This window comes from Pisolithus orientalis, assembly GCF_024613125.1.
Source record: "Pisolithus orientalis strain OTSU chromosome Unknown F5J12scaffold_286, whole genome shotgun sequence".
NCBI classification, from domain to species: Eukaryota; Fungi; Basidiomycota; class Agaricomycetes; order Boletales; family Pisolithaceae; genus Pisolithus; species Pisolithus orientalis.
The window spans coordinates 8,365-24,418 of record NW_026261067.1 but is presented as its reverse complement, the minus strand read 5'-3'; the positions used below and the strand labels follow the sequence as shown (position 1 = coordinate 24,418).

Genomic DNA, 16,054 nt, shown 5'->3' with positions numbered 1-16,054 from the left:
ACATGGTACCCCTTCCAACCCTCTTCTTGATCTCAACCTTGAGGAGCTTGCACACATGGCAAAATTACCAAAGCTCCAGTGCAGCATGGCTTTCATTCAAGCAATCAGAAATACATCACTCAATGATAACATTGGGCTAATGGGCAAAGCCCACAAATGTCTCTGCAACCCACCCAAAGAACCTCTCCATGTTGACAACTGATATACAGACCTTGCTCTTTCAATGTTCCTCACACTTGAGTGTTCTTCAGAAAGCACATATGAAAAGATTCAGAAGGCTGTTGAGAAGTGTTTCCCAGATGCCAGGATTCTGTCCTTTCATCAATCAAAGCATATCCTCACCAATCTCAGTGGAGTCACATCAGTGGTCAACCACATGTGCATTAACTCTTGTGCAGCATTCATGGGACCTCTCTCTGATCTCAAGGCCTTGCCCAGAGTGTGCAGAGCCACACTATGATCAAGTGAAACTCAATAGAAGCAATGGAAAAATTAAACACCCTTGTGCTGTGTTTCACACTATTCCCTTTGCCCCACAGCTTCAATCACTTTGGCAACATCCTGAGACTGCAGAGAAGATGCTCTACTGCAATAAACAGACACAACAAATCTTTCAGGAGCTCCAGAGAAACAATGGGTTAGTTAACACCTATGATGACATTTTCTGTGGCCATGCCTACCTGCATGCTGTGACCCAAAGCAAGGTCTGGCGAGATGATATCCTCCTTATGATGTCGATTGATGGTGCACAACTATAGGAAAGTAAAGAGTCTGACTGCTGGATATTCATTTGGATCATCCTTGACCTATCTCCAGACCATCACTATAAAAAAAAGCACATCCTACCTGGCACAATCATACCTGGTCCAAAAAAGCCAAAAATTATCAACTCCTTCCTCTTTCCTGGGTTGCATCATCTCTCTGCAGTACAGCATAAGGGCCTTCATGTCTGGGATGCTTCCTGTGATTGCAAGTGCTGATAGACCCAGACTATTAACATTAAGCAACTTTGTCGGCCACCAGGGCAAAAATGGCTGCCATATGCTGTGTTCTTTGAAAGGGTGTCATAAACCTGCTGCATCTCAGTACTACCCTGTCCTACTGAAGCCAGATAACTACAATGTGATTGGATGTGACCATCCTGACATTGATACTCACAATATTGGGCCAGGAAGTTCTGAGAGGTGTATTAAGCAATTGAAATATCTTTTCAGCTCACACACACAGAGTATGTACGAGGGATGGCACCTCGAGACTGGCATTGTGGGCCCAAGTATCTTGCTTGGCCTCCAGCCAGAGCTCATTCAAGGTATTCCGGAGGTCTTTTCATCTGAATTGATGCATTTGAGTGGTGCAAACATGGCTGCACTCTGGCTCGATCTCTGGCATGGTACCTTTGACTGTGCTGCAAGTGACAATCAAAGCACCTGGACTTGGGCCATTTTCAAGAACAATGTGACATGGGAAGCCCATGGATGTGCCATTGCTGCATGCAAAACCTATCTACCTGGTTCATTTGACATTGCACCTCATGATCCAAGTCTACACTCGAACTCCTGGTACAAGGCAGCTGAATATATCACCTGGATATATGGTTTGTGCCTGGCCCTACTCTATGGTATATTGCCCAAAATTCCTTGGAGAAACTTCTGTAAATTTGTTGCTGGACTTCACATCATGTCCCAATACAGTATCACCCCTGTGCAACTACAGCTTGCCTGTCAACTCCTCAATGAATGGGAACCTGAGTTTGAACACATATTTTATCAGTGGCGCATTGACCACATACCATTTATCCACCCATGTGTCCACCTCACATGTCATCTCACTTCAGAGGCTGCACATATTAGGTCTCTGATTTGTTCCTCTCAGTGGACCATGGAGAGAATGATTGGGAATCTTGGGGAAGAGATATGCCAGCCATCAGACCCTTTTTCAAATCTTGCACAGCAAGGGATCCAGCATTGTCAAGTGAATGCACTGAAGGCTATGCTTCCACACCTTGATCCCCCTAAGAACACCAATCCACATGCATCTGTTGACCTTCACAATGGGTACATCCTTCTGGCCAAACATGACAGATATCTCACCACTGTTTGAGGTGAAGAGGCAAGAGTGATTGCAGAATACCTTGGAGTACTGCTTGCACCCAAAATACACCATTGGGCACATCTTCACTTGCCCAATGGTCAGATTGCACAGTCTGAATACCAAGAGCTGCAGAAGGCACCTGAGGACATCTTCACTTGCCCAATGGTCAGATTGCACAGTCTGAATACCAAGAGCTGCAGAAGGCACCTGAGGACATCCACATGGCTCGAAATGTGAAAGTATGTCAATTCTTTCAGTTACCTTTCATGCAAAAGTATGCTTAAGGTACAACAAGAATGGTATTCAAAGTGCACTAAGCTGACAACTAAGCCAGCAAATTTTGCTTGCTAAACCCTACTAAACTTTTCCTAAGATTTTCACCATGTAGATAATTCAAGCAGAGTTTTAAAGCATGCCTCCCCTCTGCCCAAACCTTCAACATTCTGCTCACCTACAGGTCAAGTCTGTAACTATCATGGCCAGGGCCTCTTCTGTTGCTAGTACAAGAAATCCTCTCCCCTGTCCATCCCCCAACCCTCCCCCAATGCTGCATCATCCAAGCCCAAGCCGAGGGCTTCTGGGGGTGAAACTATTTACTGGGAGAGGTATACACACATTACCAGAGAGCTACTGACTTGGCTATGGGAAAATCCAGCAGATCATGCCTGTCCTATTCAACAAGAGGAGAGATCAGAGTGCCTGGGGAATGCAAGGCTCCATGCCTATTGCAAAAGAGAGATTAATGCTGTTATTGCTCAAGTGATCTTCTCTAAAGATCTTGTATATGGGGCAGTTTATGCGACCCAGACTGAGAGGTTTGCTTCAGCGGTTGGTAGCTGCCTGGCAAGGTATGTCTTATCACATTGTTCCAAGAGATTAATCAAAATCCTTGTTACAGCTTGAAGGCCAAATATCAGCAACAAGCATCAAGGTTTAAGTCCACAAGTGAAGGCATTGATCCTAACAATCCAGCTTATTCCAACCTTCTGGGTATGTACCATGGTCCTCCTCTGTACACCATGTGGCTGATCTCACACATGGTTTTTATTTTAGAGGAAGTTTTTGCAGGGTTCCCATTCTGGGAGGAATGCAATTGCATGTGGCATGGGAACCCTACTTATGATGCAAGATTATTCAATCCAGCTCCTGGCACAAACCAGACAGGCAACTTTCTTTCCATTGTGAATCAGGGTGGTACTACTGTGACTGCAACTCCTAGTGGCTCTACTGCAACCACAACTGTGACTCCTACAGTTGCTGATATGCAAGTCCAACAACTGACCAACCAGAACAATACAATGGCAGGGGTCAATCTGGAGGTTGAACCTTTTGGGAGTTTTACACTAATAAACCCTCAGGGTACTTCTGGACCTTTCACAGGTGAGGGCACAGGTATCAATGACTTTTCTATGGGTGGGATGGAGCAGGGGGAGGATGAGGATGAAGAGGGGGAGGTATGCAAGGGAAGGGGGCCTGGGGAATGCCCTTAGTTCATGTCAGTTAATTCTGAACTAATGTTCAATGATGGTGCAGTGAATGACACCCACTGCATGAGTTGCTATAAAACTCCTCACTCATGTTACTAATGGGAACCTTAGCCTGTTGATTCTACCCATACAATATTGCCATTCAACAAGCCTGGCTGTCAAACACTGTCATGGGACAACCATTTGGCATTCTGGATGTCTCCATATGCCAGATCCCCCCCCTCTGTTATCTCTACATCTACAACAACCTCTGCTGTCAGTGATGGTGCTAGCTGGCACCAGGTGGCATGCTCTGAGTGTTGGAACATAAAGTAGCATCAACAATATCATGATCAAGGACTTTGCAAATGGGTTGCACAGCTTTCTCCTTGACTGGGAATTTGCTGTATGGGTCACATTAGAGGGGGAATATGACTTGGGTGGCACAGTAAGTACTATGCAAAACATTTTGGAACTCTCAGCTGATAGTATGCAAAGGGGACAGTCCCCTTCCTTTCAGTGAATATCCTTTGCCAACTCAAGGAAGCCATCACTAAAAGTGGAAAGACTAATGTCCCATCAATCTGGAAAAGTGCCTCTCTCGCCTGTGTATTCATCAATCACCCTACTACTATACACCATACATTTGCAGATGATATCAAATCCCTGTTCTATGTTTTCATCTGGATCCTCATCCTTTATGATGGGCCACTTGGCCATGAGCATCAAGATATCAGCCATGAAAAGACACTTCTTGGCTTGTGGAGTGAAAAGGCAGCCAAAGATCTCAAAATTGCCAGATGTGCCAAGTTCACATTCCTTAATGACCTGTCCAAATCAAGGCTGGATTCTGAGGTCTCACAATATTTTCAAGATCTAATCCCTCTGGCTAATGAGTGGTGTGTATTGCTTGGGTGGTCCCTGCTGAGTGGAACTGCAGTGCAGTTCTCCAACATTATCTCCTTTTTTGATCATTTCTTGGCCAGCATGCCATATGAGAAACCACTGGAGATGATGAATGCATTCCAGCAGATCATCACCCAGCACAAAGTGCTTAATTCAAGCATGCATCTGAGTCAGGAGAACAATATGGATGTTATGTCTTTGGCAATTATGTCTTCTAAATGCTGTTGTGGAGAGGTAAGGAGCATGGATAACCCTCCTATACCCAATAAACACTTCAAAGGCATGTAGTCTTAGCATGAATTTTATGTTTAGTTCATGTTCTGTACATTATGTGTAAAGTGTTTCAATTCATTTGCAGCAGGTAACTGTCTCTGCACATCATTTCATTTTATGTCTCACAATGAACCTGTCAATGTTTATATGGATTCACAAGATGTCATTTCATCATGGTCCCCAGGCTTCCATCTTATACTGTTCTCTGCTTAACTGCTTGTACCTTCAGATGTTCACCCAATCTGGAACAATCCCACCAAAAAAGAAGGATAGCAAAAATGCCAAATGATGACCAGAGGCCAATGGAAGTACTCGACCCACAAAAAACAAGCATCTAGGAAGCCCACCCATCAATCTCAAAGAGTCTCAGTCTGTTGCCACAGCAGGACTGTGTCATAGCAGAAGGGCAGGGGTGGGTTCAGGTGGAAGGGCTGAGCAATTGGAGTGGATTGGTACTGCCCTTGAAGGCCAAGCTACACAGCCGTGAAAGTCAACAGATCTCCCCAATAATTCTGTTGTAAATCCTCTTGCACCTCTGCCCACTTGGCAGAAAAAGGGTGGGGGCCACAGTGCTGGCCAGAATGCAAAACCAAAGGTCAGTTCTAGTTATTTGCAAATATCAAGCTAACCACTTGCAAAGTCCAATGTCACCCCACCACCCTATGCACCTCCCATTGTGAATGGTCCTAGCCGAGCTGATATGCCTCCAGTGAGTGTCTTTTCATACTGATATACAATGTTCATTTCAGAATCCTGTCCCTCAGTCTTCAACAGCAGTAGCAACACCTGTCTTCCATCAGCACCCCACAGACTCCCATTGCTTTGGTTTTAGTGTTCCAGCTCAACAGCCAGGTCATATTGTGCCTCCCAGGATGGAACCTGACCTTCAAGTGCTCAATAATCCTTATATTGCCACAATTTGGGGAGACCAAGTTCCCAGTAATACATCTCATCTGCCAACACCCCAGTCTCGGTTTATCCCCCACCAGCCACCTGCTACTGTCCCTGACTCTTGTATCAACCCCTCCCTTGATAGCTCACTCTCATCAAGACAAACTTTGGCAACTGCTGATGTTCACCACAAGAGTTCAGGAGAAGCTGTCATCAGAGGGCTCCTCAGAAGAGGAGTCAGAGTCCTCAAGTAATAACCCATTGGATGCAGAGGCTGGTGAGGTCTCCAGTGATGAGTCCAACAAAGATGAGGACAATGCATTTGGATGGGGTGCAATGAATCTTAGGCAATCAACTCATCCTGGTATGTGTCAGAGGTTATTATGGTACTGGCTCAACATTCTTTGTTAGGCTTCTCCCAAGAAACAATGACAAGCAATCCTATTTGCCACAATTCCTTACCCCCTGACCATGAGTTTCAGTACTCATGCAATGAGGATGACAATGCAGCTCTGTGAAGCTTACAATCCAAGGACAAGGCTCAGCCAGAGGTACGAAAAATGCCATTCCTGCTAGCTTTATTTATTCAAATTGTTATTTTAGGGTTCCCAACATGGCACCATCATCAACATTCTTGAACACCACCATCACACTAATGGCCATCCTTCTGTTCCCAATCATGATCTTCTGACCCTTGCACATGACTCAGTCAACAAAGTATCTCAACATGCCAGAGCCCCTTGTAACTCCAAGAAAGTCAAGGATGAGGGCCCATTGCCTTCACAACTGAGATTTTACAAGGCAGTATGGAAGGACTGTCTTGAAGATGCTAAGCAAGAATGCAGGGCTGCACATGCACTTTCTAACCTGTTCCCATTGAAATCTCATGACCTCAACCTCTCCATAACAGAGGTGCTCATCACTGTCATCATTGAGTGGAATCAACATGGTGTGCAATTTGAAGATGGTGAGTAACAATATTTTCACTTTATATGTGTCTCATTATCCTAACTTTATAGGTTACTGGCCTGACCACAAGCAAGATATGGCATGCCTCATAAGTAGTCCTGTCTTTCAGTTACAGCTACTGAAATACTGCTGGTAGCTCCTTGGTGATATATCTACCTGGCATTCAGAATTGAAGTCAGTTACACTGGCAACCACACCATCTGTGTTCAACCTTATCTGTCCTTCTGATGTTGCACCACAGGTTTGTGTGCAATGGATAGAGACTGCTGCCACAAAGCTCCTTGACAACTTGCTTTTCCTGTGAGACAGTTTCAATGAGAATGTACATTCATGTGGTTTTTTGTCTGCACTACTAATGGATTGGTTTATCAGGGAAAAACCAGGAATTTTGCTCACCCTGCCCTCAAGGAAGCTGTCATACAATTCTACTATACCAGGACCTATCAAATTGTGGATAAGCATCCTGAGTCCTTCAACAATTCAGTTCCCCTTTCCTGTCTGGCTCTTGTTGCAGCTGTGGTGAGTTATTTTACACCCTGAGTCACTGCAACTCAAACTTTTCTTGCAGTATCATTGTGTGTTGGACAGATTTGCGAAGAACAGCACAGGAAAGATGATGCCTCAATTCTCTGGCAAGGCTTACAATCTGAACAACATCCTTTGTAATCCCTATCATGGCATGAGGTTGTGCAATCAGCTTTCTCAGTGGGTGAAGGAAGGATGGTAAGTACTGGGGTGGCTGACATGCTTGCACTGACTCCTTGTATCAGGGCTGCACTGCAAGAGGTTGATTTGAATGTAGAGAGGTACCAGCACATTCAGGCAGTCCTTGATTGATTTCATAATACCTAGTCCTGTTGTACCTGTCATTACATGTAGTATGCAATTGATGCCAATGCTCCTGTTCCTGTCATACCTGCTGTGAACTGTTCCTAGTTGTGGAGTGATCACATGTTTGCAAAGTAAACATTGAGATGGGGAGTACTGGACAACACCCCAAGGAGAATACAGTCTGGCCAGTTTTGTACAGTGATATCTAAGCATGAAAGTTCCATAGCAATCCATAGGAAGTAAGATGCTGGACAAAGTTCCATGACAGTGTGACCATTCCATAGTAACAGGCAACTAGCCATAGCAAAAAGTGTTGTTGGGTGCATCTGTCCAGCCTGGACCTAGCTAGGGGACTCTGTGATTTACTGATGAGTGATCGCCATGATGTCAAGAAGTTCCAGTATTTCTATGTGGAGGGATGCCCTTGGCATCTTGATGGATGGGTGGACAACCTGATCTATCACTTGTTCCATTTTTTACACTACCACATGTATACTATGCTTTGAAGCACTTGTATGATAATTTTGGACTTAGAAAACTTGGACATTGGATATCTAGAAAGAGAATGTGCTGATTTGGAGCTTGAACTCCCTCTTGGCCACACAAAGTTTAGTAGGGTTTAGCATGCAAAAATTGCCAGCTTAGTTGTCAGCTTAGTCAGCTTAGTGCACTTTGAATACCATTAAGGTCACTCTTAATGGTAACAATCAGATTGCAGAGGTTATGTACTTCATAAGGCTTGTTGTTCAAGCAGTCAACAGCACTCTTCTTCCAGATGAAGACCTTGACAATGCACTGGACCCATGTTTCCAGTTTCATGATGTTGCACTCATCACACTATATTCCAACCCTCACTCATACTTGCTGGAGAGGTCTTTCAGCATCATTGCATCCTGTATAAAGCTTGGACAAGCCAGCTTGCAGGTGATCAACATTTCAGACATTTGATCAGTTGTTGCAATGATTCCACATCACCCTATGATACATGGAGTAGTGGAGGAGAGGTATTTCTTAGTTGAGAAGACTGGCATGGAGGTTGCATGATTTGGTTCCAAAGATGACAATGAGTAGTGTTTTGTACACTTAGCATTTACCAACATGAAAACTTGCATTTCAAACAGAACTGATAATGATACATGCTCAGACAATTATAAAAAGTACACGTTCAAGCACTGTTTTGAGTCTGTATGTCCATTGGATTGAAACTTGTCACCTGTGCACAACAAACCTCAACACATTCACTGTGCAACCCCATCTGAGTGCTCAGAGCTGCAACCAGTATCCTCCACAGCCTTCACTGCTTCTGGCCATGTCATAAACCCTTCATACAATGTAATTGAGGAATCAGATTCAATTGTGCAGAACCCATGTCACCTAACAGGAGGCCAGGGTGCATCAAACCCACTCTTGCACTTTGTAGGAATTATATCCTTAGGAAGTCCAGCAAGAGCAACTGGAATTGCATGAACAGCCTTTGTAGGCTGGGTATCCTTGCCAAAGGACAGGTTGGTATCTTTGCCAGGGGGCAGGTTGGCATTATTGCTGGAAAGTGGCTTGGTATCTTCACCAGAAGATGCCTCATCTTTGTTGGAGTCATCACCATCATTGGAAGACTCCTCATGTTTGTATTGTACAGTTGGGCCATCAGGGCTGCAAAGATGAGATAAAGCATACATGGATCATAAAACTTACTGCTCCATGTATACCATCACCTGTGCATCACTATTAGTGGTCAATGTCCCTGCTTTGATCAAAAAAACTGCATATATGCACAACATGTGATGTACTATATTCCCTTGCACAAGCTCCAGATTTGCTGTCATCATCATCTGAATCAACAGTGACATGCTCATACTTAGATGGGTTTTTCAGATGAAGAATAATTTTCTGTAAAACATGGGTCAAGCAATGAGTAAAAGAAGGTATTGATAAACTTACATGAGGGCAAGTGTCTTCTGGTGTAAAATTAATGACATACACTGGCCAACCTTGTAAGATATTGTCAACCTCAAGGACAATAATGTTCTCCAGTATGGTGATGGCAGTGTGGTGTGCTTCGGTTGACATCTACACAGTACTTGAAGGTAGTGGTAGGTCCAAGTATGCATATGTGTTGGGACTTGGTGAAATCAAAGTGTTGGGTAACAAACAGTGCCAAACACCTTCCTCCCCCTCTGCCCATCATGCCACCCACACCCCTGTCCTTTTCAAGCCTGTCAGGTGACCAGAACTCCTCCATTTTCTCTTCTAAATCGCTGCAAGACTCATTTATTACCCAAGGCAACAATTTTTTCCCCAGCAATAACAGCCAAATTTCGACATTAATGCATAATACCTCCGCTTCACCATGGAGCAGTAATCCACAGATATCCCAAACACCATACCAAAAGTACTTCAAATGTGTTTCACTGACTACTTTGATCCTATTTATTATAGATGCAGTTCATTAATTCCACCATTTTCAACCAAGGCATTCCAGATATCTCAGTAAGTCTGCAGCATTTATGTCATGATGCATCCTAGTTTTTAATGCATATATGCAGCATGTGCAGTAGTTACAGCACCTCCAAGAGAATATAATGAAGCTTCAACTCGAAAATACATTGCTCAAAGCAGAATTCCATTGCAGAAGCACATATAATACTCTGGTTTCTCAGCTAGCCATAAACAGATCAGATGCAAGCACTCCAGCAGATGGTCCTGTCAACATCATGCTGCAATCAGCATCCATCATTCCTACATCACTTCTAAAGGGAGACTTTCTCCTGCAGCTCAACTGAGCTGATTACCCCAGCATGTGTTTCTGGACTGAGAAAGAATGGAAGATGTGGTCTGGCATGACTCCAGAAGGACAATGTGCTAACCCATATACATCATACCTGGAGGATGACAAAGGGGTGGCACTTAATGCCAAGAAGATAGGTAATATTCTCCAGACAGCACAGGAGATCTGGCATGAGTTTCACACCCATGGGCTCATCAGCAATGACACAACCCAGTCATTGATGTCTCTGATGGTGAAGAAGGCCTTCTGTTCAGAAATCATACAAATGCATCCAGATCTCAACCTATGTGAAGATGTGTGGAAGATTGTTATGATGAGTGGCAGGTAAGTGCAGCATGTATGATATCTTACTAGCTGACTAACTAGCACTTCCACAAGGACACTTTGCATGCACCATTATCAGAGGCAAATCAGAGGTACACAGGAGGAATTCAATGCATACTTCAAGGTGTTGTCTCCTGAGGCAAAGGATGCAAGTCATCTATTTCTATCAAGTATGTTATCAACAACCCCATGTAGTCCATTTAGTCACAATGTATAGGTAGCCTGTGTGCCAAAATGCCAACACTTATATAGACCCCACAATGGGCCTATCTAAATAGATTAGCCATGACACATGGACAGGCCTGAGGGCCTATAGTGAGAGCAACATATGTATGGGCCTGTAAGCACAATTCCACAACATATGGGAAGGCCTGTGGAGGGTAAGGATGCTGCAACATATAGACAGGCCCATGACCAAGTAAGTATGCTGAGCTACTGTAAGACATGGATGGGCCTGTCCATGGTAGGGTGTACCCCAGTCACAATATCAGGATGGGCCCACCTATTGTATCATGAAGAAGGTCACAACATATGGATGGGCCTGCCCATCATATGCTTTATAGGGTCACAACATAAAGAGGGGCCCCTCTATGATAGATTACAGAGTTGGCAACATATGGAAGGGCCTGTCTTTGGGATAATATACCCCTGTCACAACATATAGATGGGCCCATCCATGGCAAGATGTATGCCTGTTGCAACATAAGGATGGGCCTGTCAGTAATATCATTGACAGCATCACAACACATAGACAGGCCCATCTAGTAAGATGCATCCCTGCCACAACATAAAGATGGGCCCATCAGTAATGTCATTTATAGCATCATGACATATGGATGGGCCCTTCCGTAATACCATTTATACCATCACAACACATGGGCAGGCCCATCCATAGTAAGATGTACCTGTCACAACATAAAGACAGGCCCTTCAATATATATCATTTACAGGGTCACAACACATGGACAGGCCCATCTAGTAAGATGCACCCATGTCACAACATAAAGACAGGCCAGTCAGTATTATCAATTACATTGTCACAACAGATGGATGGGCCCATCTAGTAAGATATGCCCCTGTTGCAACATAAGACTGCCCTGTCAGTAATATCAATTACATGGTCACAACACATGGATGGGCTCGTCAATAGCAACATGTATGCCTGTCACAACATGAAGACAGGCCTGTCAGTAATATCATTTACAGTGTCACAACACATAGATGGGCCCATCTAGTAAGATGCACCTCTGTCACAACATAAAGATGGGCCCATCAGTAATATCATTTATAGCATCACAACATGTGGAAGGGCCCTTCAGCAGTATCATTTATGTGGTCACAACATAAGGATGGGCCCTTCAGCAGTATTATTTATATGGTCATAACATATGGACAGGCCCTTCAGTAATATCTTTTATATCACCATAAAACAAGGATGGGTCTGTCTAGTAAGATCCACCCCTGTTGCAACATAAGACAGGCCCAACACCAATTGCATGTATAGCATCACAACATATTGATTGGATCACAGCAAAATATTGAGGCAAGTGTCCCAACATGCCATAATTTTCCAACAAGCTGCAAGCAGCTCACCCACTATACAACTCCAACCTCATCCACCCCAAGCATGAATACTATGCAAGACATGTCTAAAACCCCCCATGGATGGCAAATGGAACTAACAGACTGCATTGCATCATACATGAAAGCCAGATTTCAAGAGGAGGTATTCAGCAGACCTCACACCCTTCCAGATATATTGATTCTGTTTCTGGTGTTATGTGAAGCAGATCACATATCATCAGTAAGCTCACAGGCCTATCATCACCCAAGTAAGTCTATCATAATGGTGTGATGGAAGTTTTCATCTTTCTGCAGTCAATGTCAGGAAAAATCAGGGTGGAAAAACCTGCAATGCAGAAGCTGCTGAGAGATGTGGAAGTGACTGAGCTGGCCATTCTGGTGACCAACTCAAACACCATCCACATTTGGTATTTGCCAGATGCTCTCAGCCCAAAAAGAAGGGTAAGGGAATGCAGAATCTCATATTCTACTGACTTAATGCAATGGCAGGCCAATGTATGGAACCACCTGTCATCTTCTGAGGGAACCACTGCAGGACAGCATAAAGGCTTCCCCACAGGCATGGCAGACAGACAAGTCATATTTCCATGATAATGCTGAGTTGAAAGGTGCCATCAACCTGTCACCTGCATGGTTTCAACAGGGTCATGGGGTGGGTGATCATTTCTTTCCTTGTGAATAAAGCACTCATCTGTCTTGAAGCCCCAAAATGGCTTCCTGGAAGCCTCATGGCTGCTCAAATCCAGGACAGAAAACACTTCTACAAGGGAATGGGTCAACCAAATGTCCAACACCAATGCCCTGTTATCTGTGATCCTGCATGTCTTCCATCTGCAAATGTATGCAGATGGCAGGGAAGCATTGATCTGCCTTGGCAAACAGGTGGAACAGCAGGTGGATTTGGACATGAGCTCCATGTATAGCAGCATGTCCATGATGGTGAATCAGGCAACTTGTTACCACAGGGATATCAATGGATGGGATCCATGGTATGACATGCTGGTAACTGTGGGCAACTACCCACCCTTGGACTTTGTCATTCCAACATTGAATCTGCAGCTGCACTACAACCCAGGGATGATCATTGCATTTTCAGGTTCAGCATTGGAGCATGGGGTGGGAGCTGTAGACAGTGACAGAGCATGCCTGGTGCATACTACATGTGTGCCAATGTACATCAGTCAGTGCATGTTCCCATGTGTCAATCACCACAGATGGATGACCTACTACCTAGAGCAGTTGCAACTGGAGAACTGTTGATTTGAAGCTGCAAAATTTAATGTAAGATTTAGTAGGTGATGTGGATCTTGTATTTTATTAGGATATGCTGGCTCTCGAACTTCAGACAGGTGGTGTTGCCAAGATTTTGCAAATGGGCAGGTGCTTCAACATCATAGATTGGGTGGGTACTCAGAACTAAAGGGTGTGCATCATAAACTGCAAAAAAAGTAAACCTACTCAGGCCATCATGCAGATGGGCAGATTGTCAGACATCACATGGATGGGTGGGGGTTCAGACATCATGCAAATGGGCAGTATCTCATAAATGATCAACATTCACAGCAATGTATATACAACCAACTCCACAGTCAAAAACATGTAAACTATTGAAGCAGCATGCCCAACAACCCACACAATGCCCACCACATAGTGTAGAAATGGTCAATTTGTTGACCCCAACTGTTGACAACATTAGCATATTTCTGAATATTTTCGATGCAGTAGTTTACCTGCTCCTTGATATGGCCATCAAGATAGTCTGTGATTGGCACCTCAGGCAATGGCCATAAGCCCTGGGCCATCATCAACTATTTGCAGTGACAAGAATAAGTGGCATACCTTAAAAAAATCCCAGGTTGTGGAAAACAATCCCTTGCCTTGCAATCTTTGGGAATCCACTGTGTATTCCTTGGAACAATATAGCCACCAAGGGAATGCAAAGCCGGAATGGGGATCAGCTGCGTGTGGGGTCCAATGTGGGATGATGGTGCTGATATTTTCGATTATGCAAAATGTGCTAAGGGGAATTAGCTGCATTTGATTGTGGAAGCTAACCTCATCATCTTGGTGTCTGAGGTATGCATGGTAGCATGCTGGGAGGGGAGGAGTATAACTGGCATGCAACTCTGTCACCAGAATCAAGCTATTAAGCTGATTCTGAAGGAATTATGTATCAGTCCCACATTGTGAAAAATTGATGTAAAAGCTACCAAATCCATTGCTAGGTTTCCAAACCAATGCATGGGCCATCCTGCAATATCAGCAGTCTGCTTCAGATGTACAGAGGCCACCTTGATCCAGCATGCCAAGTAGAGGATACCCATCTCTACCACATACTGGTGAGATGGGTGTGATTGGCTGGCAATGAATGGCTCAGGACAATTTTCAAAGGCAGAACACAGATAATGAACAACTTCCATCAAATCAAGCATATTGATGAGTCAAAGGCCCTGAGAGGCTGCACCATACTGGTCCCTTGCAGCTGTGCCCAATTCTCTCACAATGGCATTTCAGCCTGCACAAGGTGCCTATCAAGGGTGGGATCAAACAGCATGTTCACTGGGAGTGGTGTTTCTGCAATAGCGAGATACTATGGCATGTAAGGTGCACAGGACTAAAATTATCAAATTAAGCTCATGCCCATACCTTGATTGCAATGTGGAACAGGTGCCAATCCCCATTGTTCCATTTGAAGAGATTGCTGTGTGGATGGAAGTTCACCTACATAATTGATGGATATCACTGATCACATGAATAGAACCAAATAAATGCTCACCATTGCATATTTCTTCAAAAAGATCCCTCATCTCTGATCATTCAGGCATGCCAAAAGTCAAATGGTTTGTGCCATTGTCCTCATCTGCTGCCAAGTCAAAAGATTCAATGGGTACATTTGAAATGAGCAGGGGAGGCATTGGTTCCCTCATATCCTGCAATTGAGCAAGCAGGTTAGTTGGAGAATCAGGTTGAGGAGATTGGTCCCTCAGATTTGATGATTCACAGGTGATGGGCAGAGGAGATGGCTCCTGCACATTCTGCAAGTCTGCCAGAAAATTGACTTGCATAGTAATGTCTTGTGCAGGTGTTGAAGACCTGTCCATCCTGTTTAATTTCTCGTGCATGACTGGCAGTGCCAATGGTTCCTGTGCATTCAGCAATTGCTTGAGTAGATCCATGTTCATACCATCCACTGGGGGAGCAGTTGGTTCCCATTCATTCAGGAACCAATTCATCAAGTTGTCATGTGGATCTATTACTAGAAAATTAGTTTGTTCATTAGCTTGATCCACATGGCCAATATGTAGACCTGTCCCACTCAGCTCTCCACTCAATTGTCCTGCTCAACCATCCCACTTAACTATCCCTCTCTCTGATATCAAAGATGCCTCTCACAACCACCATGGTGTCATGAGCTACTGTACATGCCATACACTTGTATTCTAATGTGTCACACTAGGCTAAGCCCTCTATAGGCTGTACATGAGTTCCAAAAAAGGTTTCTGCTCTGACTGTTTGAGGGATTTGACAACTACTTCTGCTTCTGATTGCTGCTGGTTTGCTTGTGTAATCTCTTTGCATCAGGAGATGGAAAATCTGCATCTGGCCTTGCAGGGGCCTTTCTGACATGAGGTGACTTCCAGGTGCTCCCAGGGATGCCCTGTTTCACATTTGTGGATGCTGCATTGGCAGTCACAGAGCCATTATGGTTGGACTTGGATGAGTATTTGGCCCCAGGTCAACATCAATTCATGTCTGGCTCACTCGATTCTGACAGAGCCTGCTTAATATACAGCGCAAACTTGTTAGCCATAACAGCTGATTCAACATGACTGAACTTGCCTGGTGTGTGTGCTTCAGGGCAGATTTCAGCTTTCCACCTTGTTTTCTGCTCATTGACCCCTCCTCAGTTGGGTGGTCAGTGAAAGGAATGCTC

General features: G+C 44.3%; 5 protein-coding genes across 5 annotated transcripts; 4 read left to right on the top strand and 1 right to left on the bottom strand.

Annotated features, from left to right (window-relative positions):
- Positions 1-211: 211 nt before the first annotated feature.
- On the top strand, positions 212-460 carry F5J12DRAFT_731438 (uncharacterized protein; the record flags this gene model as incomplete). The annotated part of the gene is made up of 1 exon (XM_051741963.1): positions 212-460. A coding segment is annotated over one exon (249 nt), but the record flags the coding sequence as incomplete, so codon positions are not given.
- Positions 461-3,906: 3,446 nt separating this feature from the next.
- F5J12DRAFT_900839 (uncharacterized protein) lies at positions 3,907-7,433 on the top strand (the record flags this gene model as incomplete). Its single annotated transcript, XM_051748199.1, has 14 exons — positions 3,907-4,005; positions 4,056-4,697; positions 5,287-5,331; positions 5,377-5,445; positions 5,486-5,750; positions 5,788-5,991; positions 6,039-6,108; positions 6,148-6,178; positions 6,231-6,594; positions 6,647-6,696; positions 6,733-6,837; positions 6,969-7,115; positions 7,165-7,319; positions 7,367-7,433. The coding sequence occupies 14 exons, from the start codon at positions 3,907-3,909 to the stop codon at positions 7,431-7,433; spliced, it is 2,313 nt and encodes a 770-aa protein (XP_051594014.1).
- A 1,232-nt stretch (positions 7,434-8,665) lies between these two features.
- Positions 8,666-9,494, bottom strand: F5J12DRAFT_788653 (uncharacterized protein; the record flags this gene model as incomplete). The annotated part of the gene is made up of 5 exons (XM_051743736.1): positions 8,666-8,748; positions 8,833-9,077; positions 9,120-9,186; positions 9,215-9,314; positions 9,366-9,494. The coding sequence occupies 5 exons, from the start codon at positions 9,492-9,494 to the stop codon at positions 8,666-8,668; spliced, it is 624 nt and encodes a 207-aa protein (XP_051594013.1).
- Positions 9,495-10,222: 728 nt separating this feature from the next.
- F5J12DRAFT_788652 (uncharacterized protein) lies at positions 10,223-10,540 on the top strand (the record flags this gene model as incomplete). Its single annotated transcript, XM_051743735.1, has 1 exon — positions 10,223-10,540. One exon carries the CDS (start codon positions 10,223-10,225, stop codon positions 10,538-10,540), a length of 318 nt encoding a protein of 105 aa, XP_051594012.1.
- A 1,641-nt stretch (positions 10,541-12,181) lies between these two features.
- On the top strand, positions 12,182-13,540 carry F5J12DRAFT_788651 (uncharacterized protein; the record flags this gene model as incomplete). Its single annotated transcript, XM_051743734.1, has 5 exons — positions 12,182-12,340; positions 12,415-12,561; positions 12,656-12,772; positions 12,823-13,269; positions 13,442-13,540. The coding sequence occupies 5 exons, from the start codon at positions 12,182-12,184 to the stop codon at positions 13,538-13,540; spliced, it is 969 nt and encodes a 322-aa protein (XP_051594011.1).
- Positions 13,541-16,054: the final 2,514 nt, after the last annotated feature.